Source organism: Fukomys damarensis, unplaced genomic scaffold (genome assembly GCF_012274545.1).
Source record: "Fukomys damarensis isolate Sample0158 unplaced genomic scaffold, DMR_v1.0_HiC HiC_scaffold_20, whole genome shotgun sequence".
Classification (NCBI taxonomy): domain Eukaryota; kingdom Metazoa; phylum Chordata; class Mammalia; order Rodentia; family Bathyergidae; genus Fukomys; species Fukomys damarensis.
Window position 1 is genome coordinate 16390165 of NW_022900932.1, and position 15716 is coordinate 16405880.

Below are 15716 nucleotides of genomic sequence, written 5' to 3' on the forward strand. Positions count from 1 at the left end.
AGGTTCTTTTAGGTTTACTAGTTGTCATTCATCTGTCTGCCCTCAAATTTCCAAAAATGGTATGGCCGTTTTTCTCCTCTTTTATCCACATCGCCTTGTGGGCTTACAAAACAACAACAAAACTACTATAGTTTTAATCAAGGTTTGACAAAGAACAAAATGTGGTGCATGTATTATGCTGCCATTAATATGGATGTTTAAAGATACATATGCTATAGTGGCATGTGCCTGTAATCCCAGCAGTGTGAGGCTGAGGCAGGAGGATCACAAGTCTGACTTGGAAACTTACCAAGACTGCCTCAAATAAAAAAATAAAAATAAAAAGGTTTGCAGATAATAGCTAGTGTGAAGGTCCTGGGTTCAATCCCTAGTCCCTAAAATAATATAAAAATACCCACATAAAAGGCACTTTTCAGAAGGACAAGACATTTTACAATAAAAAAATATGGAATGGGGTGGTGGGGCACATTTGCAATCCTATTTCAAGTTGGAGGCCAGCCTGGGCTATTTTCCCAGGCCAGCTTGACTACAGTGGAAGATCCCGTCTCAAAAAAACCAACCCAACCCAAACCAAACCAGACCATAAACAAAACAAAGTAAGAAGGTATGACAACTTTCAAAAAGATTTTTAAAAATCACAATTATAAAAACAAATGGCCGGGTGTCATGGCACACACCTGTAATCCTAGCACTTGGGAAACTGAGGCAGGAGGCTCGCCATTAGTTCAAAACGAGCCTGGGCTACTTAGTGAGTTTAAGGTCAGTTTGAATTACAGAGTGAGATGGCAAAAAATTTATAAAAAGTTCCAATTTTTTTTTATTGTTCTATACTTTTCTCACACTTTATTACTTCTGCTAAATTTTTTCTGTATTCAGAATTTAATTAAAAACAGATTACTACCATTGAATCCATAATTCCAATTCATGTGGTGCTGAGACTACCCAGTTACAGAAAATCAGAGTCCTGTTCATCATTTTCTTAAAAAAGAAAAAAAAAAAAAAGGTTACCAAGCCAAATGTAGTGGTGTAGCACACCTATAATCTCAGCACTCAGGAAGGATGTAGCAGGAAGACTGCAAGTTTGATTCCTACCAGCACACACTAGTGAGGCCCTGTCTCAAAATAAAAACTAGAAAAATGGCTAGGGATGTAGCTCAGTACTAGAGTACCTCTAGATTTGCTCCCCAGTACAAAAAACAAAAGGAAAAAAGAAAAGGTGACCAAGACCAAGTTCTATTTAATATACACATCCTTCCAGGACACTAAGGCACCCTCTTAAAATCTGAAGTATCCAGAGTTAAACCTATAAACAAAGAAATTAGGCAATGGTCTCTATCGATCCCCTAGGCTTAAATTCTAATTTACTTTAACTGATTTCAAAGCATATCCTTTTATATTACCAGATAAAGCCATTGTCGATAGCAATAATAATGATATGATCATCAGATATATATCATCGTTGTTGCTATTACAGCAACCTTGTACAAACAGCATGCAGAAGCGAAACTCACCTGTCAAGGAATATATCTGGGAGTGGCGGATAAGTCTGCATGTCAGGCACACGCTCATGGACTATAACCATAATGAATGATGTAAACCCGAACACTATAAAAACATATATACAGCTCAGTATGGTCTTCCAGTACTCTGGGTCCAGTCTTCGAATAGAATGTTTGCTTTTGCCATTCATATATTGGTACTGCTCAGTGCCCAGGTCAGTGAGGGGTCCATCACAGTCATGGGAAGGTTCCCCATTGCACAGCCAGTCTGCACCCTGAAGAGCACTGATGCACGGGCTCATGGAGCCCATGGGACTGTCACTGTTGTAGCCCATCTCCTCCAAAACATCAATATGTATTTTCTGTAATTTTCGGACTGAGAGCATTAATCTTTTAATGTCCCCTAGGACTTTGATTTCCAAAGGAGGGGAGCGGAGATCATATTCAGTCAATGTCAGTAGTGTGAGTCCATCAAGCCGGTGCTTGTTGCATAAGATGTCCACATACTCAAAAAAGCCTTCATCCTTCAGCCATACAGCCACGTGCTTGGTAGTCCAGCGGCGAATGCAGAGCTGACTGGGACCTGCCATTTCTTCCTCCACTGCCTGTCAGAAGAAAACAGAAAAACAAAGATTTTAGTGTGTCCTAACAACTTCTCCAAAAACCAAAAAAATATGTTATGTACACATAACATATCAGAAACTGTACTCTACGTACACAGCCTTATTGGCTTCTAGAGTCAAAGTAGTAAAAATTATTCAATGAGTGATTTTCAATAAACACTTTAACAATTTTATGCATATAACCCTCAACAGCAGAAGAAAGGCTACAGACCAACAATTTACAGAAAACACACAAATGGTTGGTTATTCAAAAGGCAAATCAGCCAAAACTTACTTAAAAAGACATGTTGCACATAATAGAGTAAAATCCCATTTGTACTTTTCATAAAATGAAACCTACATAAGATTTGCTATATGCAAAATAACCACAAATCCTCATGTTCATAAAAGAGTGTGCCCCCTTAGCTGGGTGTGGTGGCACAAGGCTGTAATCCCAGCCCTTGTGGGCTGAGGCAGGAGGAGCACCTCGAGTTCGAGGTCAGCCTGGACTGCACAGCAAGCTCAAGACCAGCCTAAACTACATAGTGAGACCCTGTCTCAAAAAAGAAAAAAAAAAAAAGGTATGTTGACACTTGAAGGAAAAAAACACAAAAGTGAATAGGTAACAGTAATTTCTGGAAATTCTTTAGATTTAGCATTATTTCTGTTTACTATATGGAAAATTATTTCTCCAGCAAATATGGATCCTTTAAGCTAGATATAAATTTTAGTCTTAACAAGAGTCAGTTCTTTCTATTGCTTAAACATCCCATTACAGAACTAAATACACCATTTCTGGGATTTTTGTGATAGTTTGTTTTTTTTTAACTGTCACATTGGATTGTAGTTGTAACTTAGTGGTACAGTACTTGCCCAGGATGCCTGAAGCCCTGGATTCAATCCCCAGCATCACAGATGATGATAACAACAACAACAAGCAAACTGTCATTTCAATGTATTCATAATTTTGATAAAAATGTCACATTACAATAAAAACCACATTAGTTATAAAAGGTTAATACTGTGCTATATTTTAAAAAGAACTAATGATTTTTACTACTAGTGATCCTATTGTTACGTTCTTTTTTTTTTTTTTTTTTTTTGTACCAGAGATCGAACCCAGGCCCTTGTGCTTGCGAGGCAGGTGGCAGAACCTGTTATGTTCTTTTATTATAAAACTTTTCAGTCACTTAGGTATACAGGTTCATAAACTATATCAGATGCACATGAGACAAATGCCTACTACAGAAAAAGGGGAGGCAATCATTTTCAAATATACTTTCTCACTATTAAAGCCTATGTGTCCTTGAGATAATTTTTAAAAACATGATAGGCAGATTCTTAAACATTAAATAAAAGAATGAAAAATAACACTGAGTTAGGGCTGAGGATGTAGCTCAGTGGTACAGTATTTGCTTAGCATATGCAAGGCCCTGGGTTCAATTCCCAGTACCACACACACACACACACACACACAAATAATAATAATAATAATAACACTGTGAACACCATGTGCTCACAACCCAGCTTGAAAAAGAACATTTCCAATACAAATGTTCTGTTTCTTAATCTGAACAGAAGCTATTAGACAATACAGCTATCAGGTATATATTTAGAATCTTCAATTTTTTCTATATATGCTAAGCTTTATAAAAGAATTTGCTTTAAAAAGCAAACAAAACACTAATACAAATGGGTATACTACCCTGAAGGTCAAATGAATGTTCCTCACAATGTCCTGAAAGGCACACTCTTCCTCCCCTCCCACATGTACTATCTGCTGCTTTGCGTATTTGTCACTACCTTATTACATGCATTCTGGACAATAAAAAACCTTTGCTTCTCTGAGCTGAAGAAAATAAAATGCAGATGTTCTGCCTTCTCTTATCCACACACACTCCTGACATATGTATCATCAAACTACTCAAAACACAAGAAATAAGCCGGGCAGGGTGGCACACGCCTGGGAGGCTGAGGCAGGAGGATTGCTGTGAGTTCGAGACCAGCCTGGGCTACATAGTGAGTTCCAGATCAGTCTCAACTACAAAGTGAGACCCTGTCTCAAAAAGCAAAAATAAACAAACAAACAAAACAAACAAGAAATACACTTGATAAAAACAACCAGTGGCCAGGGATGTAGCTCAGCGGCACCTCACCTGCCTGGCAAGTGTGAGATCCTGAGTTCCATCTCAGTTCCAAACAAACAAACAGAAAAACCTCACCAAGAGAGAAATGCCACAGAAATATCTGTCAGAGTAAAGTAAGTATAGTAAATTAAGTATTTTTAAATTACTTTTAAAAACTTCTGTTGTTTCCAAATAGAGCTCTTAAAATTACCAACCCACATAGTTTTCAAGTCCTAGAAAATTAACATTATATCTGCCTACAAGAAGTTTGTATTTTTTAAAAAGTTTATTGCAAAGTTACAAAAATCTCTTACAACTTTTCTTAGCTATAATAATATCACCACCCCAAAGGTCAAGGAATTATGATTTACTCACTTTAACACATGGGATTTATACACTGATGTTATTATTCCATACTATTTATTCCATAGTATATATAAAATGCCATGAAAGTATAATTTTTCTGTTTTAGTTCACATGTACAGCTAGATGGTTTTAGCCTACTTATATATATATATGGTGTGTGTGTGTGTGCGTATATACATATATATATGCACACACACACACATATATGTATGTATATAGTTTCCCCCCAAGTATGCTCTGACTAAATTACTTCACCCTTCAATATCCAACAAACATATACCATAAACTTAGTAGGAGTTATGAGGTACCAAATCAAGAGAAAGGGCATCTCCTACAAAACAAGGCCCGATTTTTCATTCTAGTTCTATTCTGCTACATTCCCGGTTCTCTAACACAGCTTACCACCAATGGGTTCCAAGTCACTCCCATCCCTGTAGCAATTATTCTTCAGCACAGTTTCATCTCACTGAGTCTGCTCAAAATGATTCGCTCTTCTTTCGTGGTTTTTTCTTCCTGTCTTAGCTCACCAATTTCTTACAACCTCATTTAAGCTAATAGGCTTTGAATGTTTTGGTTAGTAGAATATATGAGTTACCATACACAGAAGCCTCCTGAGACTGCTGTGGGAAAGCTCCAAGAGCTCATACATTTTGCTGTTCTGCTTCATCAGGTCAGAGCATGTCCTTTAATTGTACCCTGTTAAATAACAGAAGCCCACACTAAATTACTACTTAGCTAATACTACAGAAGCCTACATTAGAAGGTTATATTAGAAGATGATAAAAAGCTTTAGAGTCATTTAGTATTTATGTGGCATCACAGGAATTACAGCGACAGAGACTCTGAACAATTATAGACACAGGTTTCATACAAATCAATAAAATAAAAAAAAATTAGATTAGTAAATGTTTAAGAATGCTGTCAACTTTAACCAAAAATTGATATGTCAATTATTAAGGAAAGGGATTTCTGATTCTGGCCAGGACATAGTAAGAAGGACCAAATTTGGCTTTGAGCTGAAAAAACAAAAAGCAAGGGCCAGGAATTTGGCTTTGTGGTACAGCTGTCTGCCTTACAAGCACAAGGTACTAAGTTCTATCCCCAGTACCCCCCCGCAAAAAAAAAAAAAAAAGCAGTCCAAGCATGTAAGTTTCAAGATACTGGACAGGAAACAAGTGGGTTCTATCACCCCACTTCCTGCCTTGGGGGCTGGCAAGCCATGAGAGGCACAGGAGGGAAAGCCCTGGGGAGGCCTGGCAAGCTGAGGAGATGGAACTACAAATCTGGAGTGATCAAGAGACTAATGTTTGTGGGACAGAATGCTTCAGAGGAGAGATACACAGCTGGAGAACTGCACAGACTGGCAGAGGTCTTTCTTAACACTGAGCTAGTGGTGATCAGTGCATGCATATGAGGAAACTAAACAGGATCTAGGAAAGATGCCCCCTCCCAAAAAAATTCCCAGCACTCACACAGGGCCAACAAAATGCCTACTCTATTTTTTTTTGCACAACATTTATTGGTACATTTTAGATACATTAGATGGACATAACGATAACATTCATCATAGGGAATCTGTACCAGTACATGATATATCTTGCTTCTCCTCTTCTTTCCCCATCTGTCCCTTCCAAAAACAAAAGCGTTGTTTCCATTTTTTCCATGTCTTTCCTTTCCACCTCTCTTGTTCTCCTTCTCATTTGAACATTTTTTCCACTTCCCATATCTGTTGTACATTTTAGTCTTTATTTCCATTTTTTATTTCTCACATCAGAGAAGCAATGCAGTATTTAAACATGTGTATTTGTTAAGAGTATGATCTTAGGGTGCATCCATTTAGCTATAAACGCCTCAAGCTCATCCTTTATGGCAGAGTAGTGCTCCATTGTATAAAAACCCACATCTTTATCCATTTCTTGGTTGGTGGGCATGCGGACTGTTTCCAAGATTTAGCTATTACAAACTGTTCCGCTCTAAACATGGGTGTGTATATAAGGCTATGGTATGATGTTTTTAATTCTTTCAGGAAGATACCACAAAGGGGAGTAGCTGGGTCAAATGGAACTCCCAGTTTTAGTTTTTGGGGACCATATTGATTTCCACAGTGATTGCACTAGTCTACATTCCCACCAGCATTGGAGAAGGGTTCCTTTTTCTCCACAGACCCTCCAGCATTTGTTCTTGGTTGACTTCTTGATAATAGCCATTCTTTCTGGAGATGGAATCTCAGTATTGTTTTAATTTTCAACTCTTGAATGACCAACAAAATGCCTACTCTAAACAGACAGATTGGAAAAAACAAAAAAAGCTCATGATTCATGTGGATTTGGGTAGAGTACACAGAAAGATCTTGCCATAGTAATGAGGCAAAATTAACTCTATAAACACACGCACAGAAAGCTTAATGTAAAATATAAGAAGCTTAATGAACAGAGCCAGGCATGGTGGTGCACACTTGTAATCTCAGCCCTTAGGAGGCTGAGGCAGGAGGAGTCTATGAGTTCAAGGGCAGCCTGGCCTGTACATACTTAGCTCGAGACCAGCCTGAATTACATAGTGAGAACCCATCTCAAAAAAAAACCAAAATGAAAATGTCAGCCAAATATAACCACCTCAACAATCATATTAAATGTAAATATTTTATTTCTTTATTTTGGGGGGATACTGGGACCTTGCACTTGCAAGGCAGGTGGCAGAACCACTGAGCTAAATTCCCAAAACCTAAATGTAAATATTTTAAATACTCTAATTAAAAGGCAGAGATTGCCACATTGCATTAAAATATGACTTTATCCTGCCTATGAGAAACACAACTGAAATATAAAATACAAAGGGTTACAAGAATGGGAGAAGACAATACCATGCTACTGCTGATCAAAATAGCTGAGTAGTTAGTTATACTGGTATCAGAATAAGTAGATTTCAGAGCAAAGAATAGTACCAGAATTTTAAAAAGTCATTTTATAATGATAAAACATTTGAGCAAGGGATTTACCTCAGTGGTGCGGCAACCTGCCTTGAAAGCGCAAGTTCCTGAGTTTGATTCCCATTATGGTTTGGGTCTAGATGTCCCCCCAAAGCCTCATGTGGTCATAGGCTGGATCTAGAGTGTGTGAAGCTGGAACTGATTCATGATGCAATGCTAGGCTCAAGGGCACTAGGATTAAGGGTGTGAGTGCGACCCGCCCTAAGTAGTTTGAAAAGATAAAAGGGGTAGGGAGACACTTAACACTCTTTGCTGCCTTGTGTGTACCATGTTGTTTTCTTTTGGTACCAGGGATCGAACTCGAGTCCTTGCACTTGGCAAGGCAGGAGGTAGCATCAGGCCCTGTGCCATGTTGTTTCTGCTCTGCCATGCTGTTTGTTGTCCTTGTCTTGGAGTTGGCTGATTATGGACTGAAGTTGTAAGCCAAATAAACCTCTTCCCTTTTAACTTTGGGTGTCTGGTATTTCGTCTCAGCAACTAGAGCAAAGTAACTAACACAATCTCCCATATCAAACAAACAGTCAATTCATCAGGAAGACACAAATCCTAAGGCTACATGAACCAAATAATACAGCAGCAAAGTATGTGAAATAAAGCTGGTAGAACGGCGAGGAGAAATAGACAAATCTGCAATTCAGTTGGCAGATGTCAGTTTTCCTCTCAATAATTGATAAAACAAGTAGACAGAAGTTCAGTAAGATTTGAAGTATGCAACCAATTACCTTTAGCCAACTAAGACTGGGCATTCTACCCTACAAAAATACATTCTAAAAAAAATTTTAAAAAGAATGTACATTCTGTTCATGTGTACAAAAACACTAAGACAAGCCATATTACAGGCCACAGAACAAGTCTCAGTTAACTTAATAAGGTTCAAGTCATATAAAGCATGTACTTTGACCACAGTAAAATTAGAAATCTGTAACAGAAAAAGCCTTAGAAAACTCCCCAAATATTTGGAAATTAAATAATACAACTAATAAATTATCCACCAATCAAAGAATTCAAAGGGAAAAATTATGTTTGCAACTGAATGCAAATAAAACAACATAAAAAAACTTACAGGATAATGCAAAACCAGTACTAGAGGAATTTTCACAGAACTAAATACCTATACAGAAAAAGAAAGAAGAAAAAAAATGTCTAAAATCAGTAGGCTTAAGAATTCAGAGAGAAGCCAAGATGTGGAGAAGTGTGGAGTTTCTGGATCCAGTGAATGGCTGGACCATGCCTATAGCTACCCTGGCCCCCTTCCCTTCTCAATGCTGGGGAAGGAACCCAGAGCCTTGTGCAAGGCAGGCAAGCTCTCTATCACTGAAGAACGCCCCAGCTCTACATTTGACTTTAAAAAGAATCAATAAATTATTGCCCCCTTAAAAAAAAAAAAAGTGGCCTGGGGATGCAGCTCAAGGGTAGAGTGCTTGCCTAGCATGCCCCTTCTCATGGCTCTGGGTTCCACCCCAGCTCCACAAAAAAAGAACAGAAAATTAAATTAAAATCTTAAAAACAAATAAACAAAATAAAATCAGTAGGCTTGATTTTTATCCCAGGAAGCTAGGCAATGAGAAAATTAAACGCAAAGTAGAAGGAATAATAAAGATGAGAGCAGAAATCATAACGAAGATAAACAATTTTCAAAATTAATAAAGTTGGCTCTTAAAGATCAATAAAATTTGATGAACTTCTGGCCAGAATGGTTAGGGAGGAGGAACAACAGGAAATACAAATTAGCAGAGGCATCAGCAATGAGAGCGGTGACATCACTACAGATTCTTCAGAAATCAGCTACTTAACACATAATACAGGAATACTACGAACTTAATGCAAGTAAGTTTGCCAATTTAGAGGACATAACAAATTTCTTGAAATACACAAATTACTAAATATCATGCAAGAAGAACTAACTGCCTCAATAACTATCTATTAATGAAATTGAATATGTAGCTAAAAACACTCTCAAGAAAATTTCAGGCCCAGAAAACTTCACCAATGAGCTCTAACAAGCATTTAAGGAATGCTTAAAGAAGAAATAAAAGCAATTTTCTACAAATCTTCCCAGAAGAGGAAATTATTCTGAATTCACTCAATACGGCCAGTGTTACCCTGATACCAAAAACAGACCAAGAAAAGTTATAAGAAAATAAAGCTACAAACCAATATCTTTCATGAACAAAAATAAAATTTCAAAACTTAACAAATCAAATCCAACAACATCTAAAAAGGAAAATATAACCCAAGAATGCAAAGTTGATTAGCATTTGAAAATCAAAATAATCTACTACATTAACTAAATGAAACAGACACCAAAGCATCATATCAAAAGATGAGGAAAAGCATTTGATGAAATTCAATATTCACTCCTGGATAAAAACTCTCAACAAACTAGGAATAGATGGAAATTTCAACTTGAAAAAGGGCGTCTTTGAAAAATATACAGCTAACATCATATTTAATGGTGAAAGAAAGAATCCTCTTCTCCTAAAATGAGGAATACAGCAAGATTGTTTTCTCCCACCACCTGCCTTGCAAGTTCGAGCCTGAGTTCAGTGCCAAAAAAAAAAAAAGTTCTGGCAAGTGTAAAAAGGCAAGGAAAAATAAATGGCACACAGATGGAAATGGGAGAAATAAAACTATATTTACATATAACTTGATCATTTTATGCAGAAAACTCAATGGTGCTTGCTTGGGCGGTACATACCCTAAAATTAGAATGATACAGAAAAGGTTGTCATGGCACTTGCACAAGAATGATCTGCAAACTGAGGCCCTCCATGTGGGTAGGGGGATGGGAGCAGGGGTGTAGCACAGCAGCAGAGTACATGCTTAGCAAAGACTACGCCTGGGTTCAATGCCCACAACAACAAAAATACAATGTCATATATTAAAGTACTAGAATTCATTTCGGTTTAGCAAGACTTTTGTGTGTAAGAGCAACATACAGAACTCAGTTGCTGGGGATAGGTGGAATAAAAGGAATGAAAATGATCAAGTAATTATATATATGTGAATCAATTCTTCAACGTGACTGTAATATTATGTACTGCAAACATACAAATTTAAAAATTTCAATTGTATTTCTACATTGTAGCAACAATCAAAAGCCGAACATTTATAAAATAATCACATTCATAATATAAACACATGAAATACTCAAAAATAAATCTGACAAAACACAATAAAGGCAGGTGTACTGACAATTATAAAACAATGATGTGGGCTGGGGATTTAGCTCAGTGGTTCTGGCGACTGCCTCACAAATGTAAGGACTTGAGTTCAATCCCCAGTACCAAAACTAAATAAGTAAATAAAAACCCCGATGAAAGAAATTAAAGACCTACATGGTGAGAGACAAGACAAGTAGGCCAGGACAGTCAATACCATACTATTATCAATTCTATCCAAAGGCCTACAGATTCAATGCAATTTTAATCAAAATCCCAATAGGTTTTTTGGGGGGCCGGGGATTTAGCTCAGTGGTGCTGCCGCCTGCCTTGCAAGTCCAAGGACCTGAATACGATTCCCAGTACACCCCCCATATTAGACTTACTTAAAAATATTCTTCCTGTATCAACACGGCACACAATACAGTCCTATAACCTAATCGTAAGGGTAGTACTCCATGTTTATAGGTCTCTCCCATCAACAAAGGTACAAGTCGCAGGGTCATCTCATAATTCTGCCTATCACAGAACCCTAACCAAGCCAAAGTGATACACTATTGGCATAAAGATAAGTAAGTCGATGGAACAGAATAAAAGACTCACACATACTACTCACTTGATATAAATGTACAAAGACAATTCAGTGGATAAAGGATATCTTTTCCTCAAATGGTTCTGGAACAAGTGGATAGCTCTCTGCAAAAAACATGCAACGTCTTCCACCAAAATCATTTCAAAATAGATCATACAACTAATGTAGAACCTGAAACTAGAAAACTCTTATAAGAAAACACAGGAGAAAATATTTCAGACCTTGAGTTAGGTAAAGATCTCTTAGATAAGGCATCAAAAACAAAACCATAAGGTAAAGATCTCTTAGATAAGACATCAAAAACAAAACCATAAAAGAACAAATGGCTAAGTTGGTCTGATATAGGGCATATGATATAGGAATGATGTAAGGACCTCCAAATACTACAAAGAAAATACTGTAACTCTGAACCTGCTAGATGTCCAATAAGCCAAGTTCATGTTCTCTGAAATCAAAGAATGAATTCTAGGAACAACAGAGGTTAAGAGTACAAAATATTAAAGACAGCTTCTGTCCAAGGGAGACAGAAGGGGACCCAGAAAGTAGGTCGCTCCAGGGCCCCACTTTTCAAGGGAGTTTTATAGAGTAAAACCACAAGGTGAGGTGGGACAAACTATAGTCAACTAATAAGATCACAAGTATAGCTGCTTAGGTAATATTGATTAAATGGGGATCGAATGGGGAAGCAAGTCACACAGCAGGTGTGCAATGACTGAACAAGGACTTTTCTGGCAAGGAATGAGCTAGGGAGCTTTTGATTCCCCACCCAAGGTGATTAATGCATTTTAGAATGTCAACCACTGCTGTTCACCCTTAGGGAAAGTATGTAGGTGTAATCAATTCTCTTTGTCTGGAAAACTGGCCTTCAACCAATACACTTCCAGCCACAGTTGTGATGTGTTCTTATCTTCTGCACTGACTTCTTCCAGGGCCCAGCGCTATATGATGCCAATATAACATTTTTAACTAACTTAGCTTCATCTTTTCTGCAGTTTGAATTTTTTTTTTTGGTGCGGGGTAACGAACTCAGGTCCTCGCACTTGCAAGGCAGGCGCCGGAACCACTGAGCTAAATCCCCAGCCCATTTGAATCTTTTATAGTAATATATTTCTATGGTAGGAGGATAAAAAAATATGTATAAGCAAAGCATACTCATTGAAGAACATTTAAAATTTTAAAAACTTTAAAATTTCTCCCTAGAGACTTGCTTATGTTATGTTTTTCTCACATATATTTTCCATAAAGAGGCCAGGTAATCTTAGCACTTGGGAGGCTGAGGCAGGAGAATCACTGCAACTTTGAGGCCAGCGTGGGCTACATATGAGTTCAAGAACAGCCTCAACTACATAGCAAGACTCTGTCTCAAAACAAAACAAAATCCATAAAAAGAAATCATATCGTGTAATTCTGTATCATTTTACTTAAATGTTTTGTTTACTTGAGACAGTCTTGCCATGTAGTTCAGATTAGCCTTGAATTTACAGCAATCTTCCTGCCGTGGATTCCCTAGTGCTAGAATTACAGGCATGCACCACCATGCTTGGCTTTTACTTAACATTGTTGCATGTCTTACCTAATATGAAATATACTTCAAAAATACAGATTTGTGACATTCCACTGTATTACTATACTTCTGTCCATCTCCTCACTGTCAGAAAGTGTTCACAATTTTATGATTACGAATAACACCATCAGGCTGGGATTTGGCTCAGTGGTAAATACAGATTTGTGACATTCCACTGTATTACTATACTTCTGTCCATCTCCTCACTGTCAGAAAGTGTTCACAATTTTATGATTACGAATAACACCATCAGGTTGGGATTTGGCTCAGTGGTTCTGCTGCCTGGCTCGTAAGCGCTAAGGGCCTGAGTTCAATCCCCAGTACCAAGAAAAAAAACAACACCATATTGGGGGGCCAGGGGTTTAGCTTAGTGGCAACGTGCCTGCCTTGCAAGCACGAGGTCCTGAGTTTGATCCCTGGTACCAAAAAAACAAATAGCACCATATTGCCTTAGGTTAGAAACAGAATATATAAGAGAAGCTGAGATGTTAGTTAACATTAACTCAGTTACATCATTAAAGCTTGATCGACAGGATTCAAGAAGTCCTCAGAGAGGAAAAAGAAACCTTAAGTCAGCTTGCTAAGTAGTCAGGTCAAAGGAAAAGAATTCCAGAAGACATCAGTACAGTAAGAGGCATAGTCAGGGTCTGCTAGGCAGAACACATTAAGGGAGAACAGGAAAAGACTCAGGCAGAGTAACTGGAGGGACATATTCTGATGGAGGGGCTCAGGCAGGTCCACTCACAAAAGCGTGAGGCCAGGGTCCACTGAGTCATTATCTCAGTTCTGGTTCCTCTAGCTCCAGAAGAACCGCTAGGGCTTGAGGGGCTATTTGATTTCCATCATGGGATAACTGTTCCTGCTTGGAGGAGGGGACCTCATCACAGGGTAGTGTGCAAGGCTCTGCTTCTCTAGAATCCCAGTGACTATAGATTTCACCCCAGGGAGGCCTGGACAGTGAGAAAGCTGGCAATGTGAATATCCCTGAAAACTCTAAATATTTTAGTTACTCTTACCTTCATGTCTTGAAGAGGGATGAAATAAGAAAGGATCTATCTCAAAGTTTTAAGGTAATGAGGGAGACAAAAAAAAAAAAAAAAAAAAAAAAAAAAAAAGCCAACTGAGTTTCCTTATCTCCTTTTGAACCATCTTTGTCTCTTTCATTCTACCTCACATGGAAAGCTTGGTGTCATGCCTGACCTAAGGAGGACCCTCTAGGTACACATGCTACCCTCCACAAGCAACAGGAAACCGCCAAAGGGCCACACTGTCCTTAGTAAACAGAACAGATGGTTATACAGAAAACTTAGGACAGGGCCAGGGATTTAGCTCAGTGGTGATAAGCCTACCTCGCAAGTGCAAGGTCCTGAGTTCAATCCCCGGTAACAAAAGGAAAACAAAGTTTAAGACAGGACATACAATCTTCCAGGCGCTGAGAAGTCCAGTATTATCCACACACTTGCACTGAACATCCTGGGAACTTGGACCCCATGCATTCCATCCCAGATTCCCTAGGATCACAACCTCTAGCTGGGGATTTTGCCCATTTTTAAATTAGGTTATTTTTCCAGTGTTAAAATGGTAAGTTCTTGGGGCCAGGGATTTGGCTCAGAGGTCCCGCCACCTGCCTCACAAGCACAAGGCCCAATCCCCAATAAAAAAAAAAAAAAAAAGTGTGTTCTTGGGGCTGGGGATTTGGCTCAGTGGTTCTGCCACCTGCCTCACAAGCACAAGATTGATCCCCGGTGTCAAAAAAACAAAAAACAAACAATGGTATGTTCTTTTTCTTTCTTCCCTTTTTTCCCTTTTGTATTTTGAGATAGGGTCTCCCTATACAGTAGTCTGGTTGACCCTGAACTTGATGATATCAGCTTCTAACTCCCACCTGCTGAGATTACAGATGTGTTCCACACCTAGCTTAAGACAGTACCTTCTTCTTTGTTTTTTAAAATCTTTTTTTTTCTTTTTTCCAGTACCAGGAATCAAACTCACACCTTGTACTTGCCAGGCAGGCACTGCGCCACTGAGCTAAATCCCTGGTCCCAAGGTAGTACCTTCTTAAACTCAGTAGTTCCATGCTCAGTCTCCATTGCAGCACAGATAGGATTCCTCTACAGATCAGTTCAGACCACATCTGAGGAATCACAGCTAGCAGCTCAGCCAAGTACCTAGTTTCTATGCCTTATAACTGAATCCTGATGGAATAAAAGCCATTCAGTCCTTTGAGCTGTCATTTTTCTGAGCAAAGAAAGGACCCAAAATTAAAGGCTTCAATTTCTCATATAAGGCCCACATTCTAGCTGAATGTGGTATTACACACCAGTAATCCCAGCTGCTTGGGAGGCTGAGGCAAGGGGGCTCACAAGTTTGAGGCCAGCCTGTCTTGAAATTTTAAAATAATAATAGAGGGTGGGTGGAGTGCTAAGGATACAGGTCAGTGATAGGGTGGGAAGGTAGGGCAAAAAACAAAACAAAAACAAAAACAAAAGGTCCACATTCTGTAAGGCAAATATGTTTATGTTGTTTCCCTTAATTTTCTGGGAAATTAAGTAGGGTATGGGCTTCTCTTCCTTTCCAATTAAATAAATGTAGTCTTCCATTCTTTAGAATGAATGAAATTTTGTTTCAATAAACTACAATTATTTTTTCTTAAACAAGTACTTAATGTCAGTGGGAAAAAGACTTGAGTAGTAAAATGTCCTATTAATAATTTAAACAAAACAAGAGCCGGGGATTTAGCGCAGCGGTTTGGTGGCCTGCCTTGCAAACGCAAAGACCCGAGTTCAATCCTCAGTACCAAAAAAAAAAAAAAAAAAAAAA

The 15716-nt window shown here is 38.4% G+C and overlaps 1 protein-coding gene across 3 annotated transcripts in view; it reads right to left on the reverse strand.

Moving 5' to 3' along the window:
• The window catches only part of Samd8 (sterile alpha motif domain containing 8), a 77287-nt gene that overhangs the window by 43075 nt on the left and 18496 nt on the right, over positions 1-15716 (reverse strand). For all 3 annotated transcript variants that reach the window (XM_010607422.3, XM_010607403.3, XM_010607413.3), the window contains exon 2: positions 1512-2104. In XM_010607422.3, the coding sequence (XP_010605724.1) occupies positions 1512-2089 (578 nt within the window). In that variant the 5' untranslated portion in view covers positions 2090-2104. The remainder of the gene's footprint in view (positions 1-1511; positions 2105-15716) is intronic.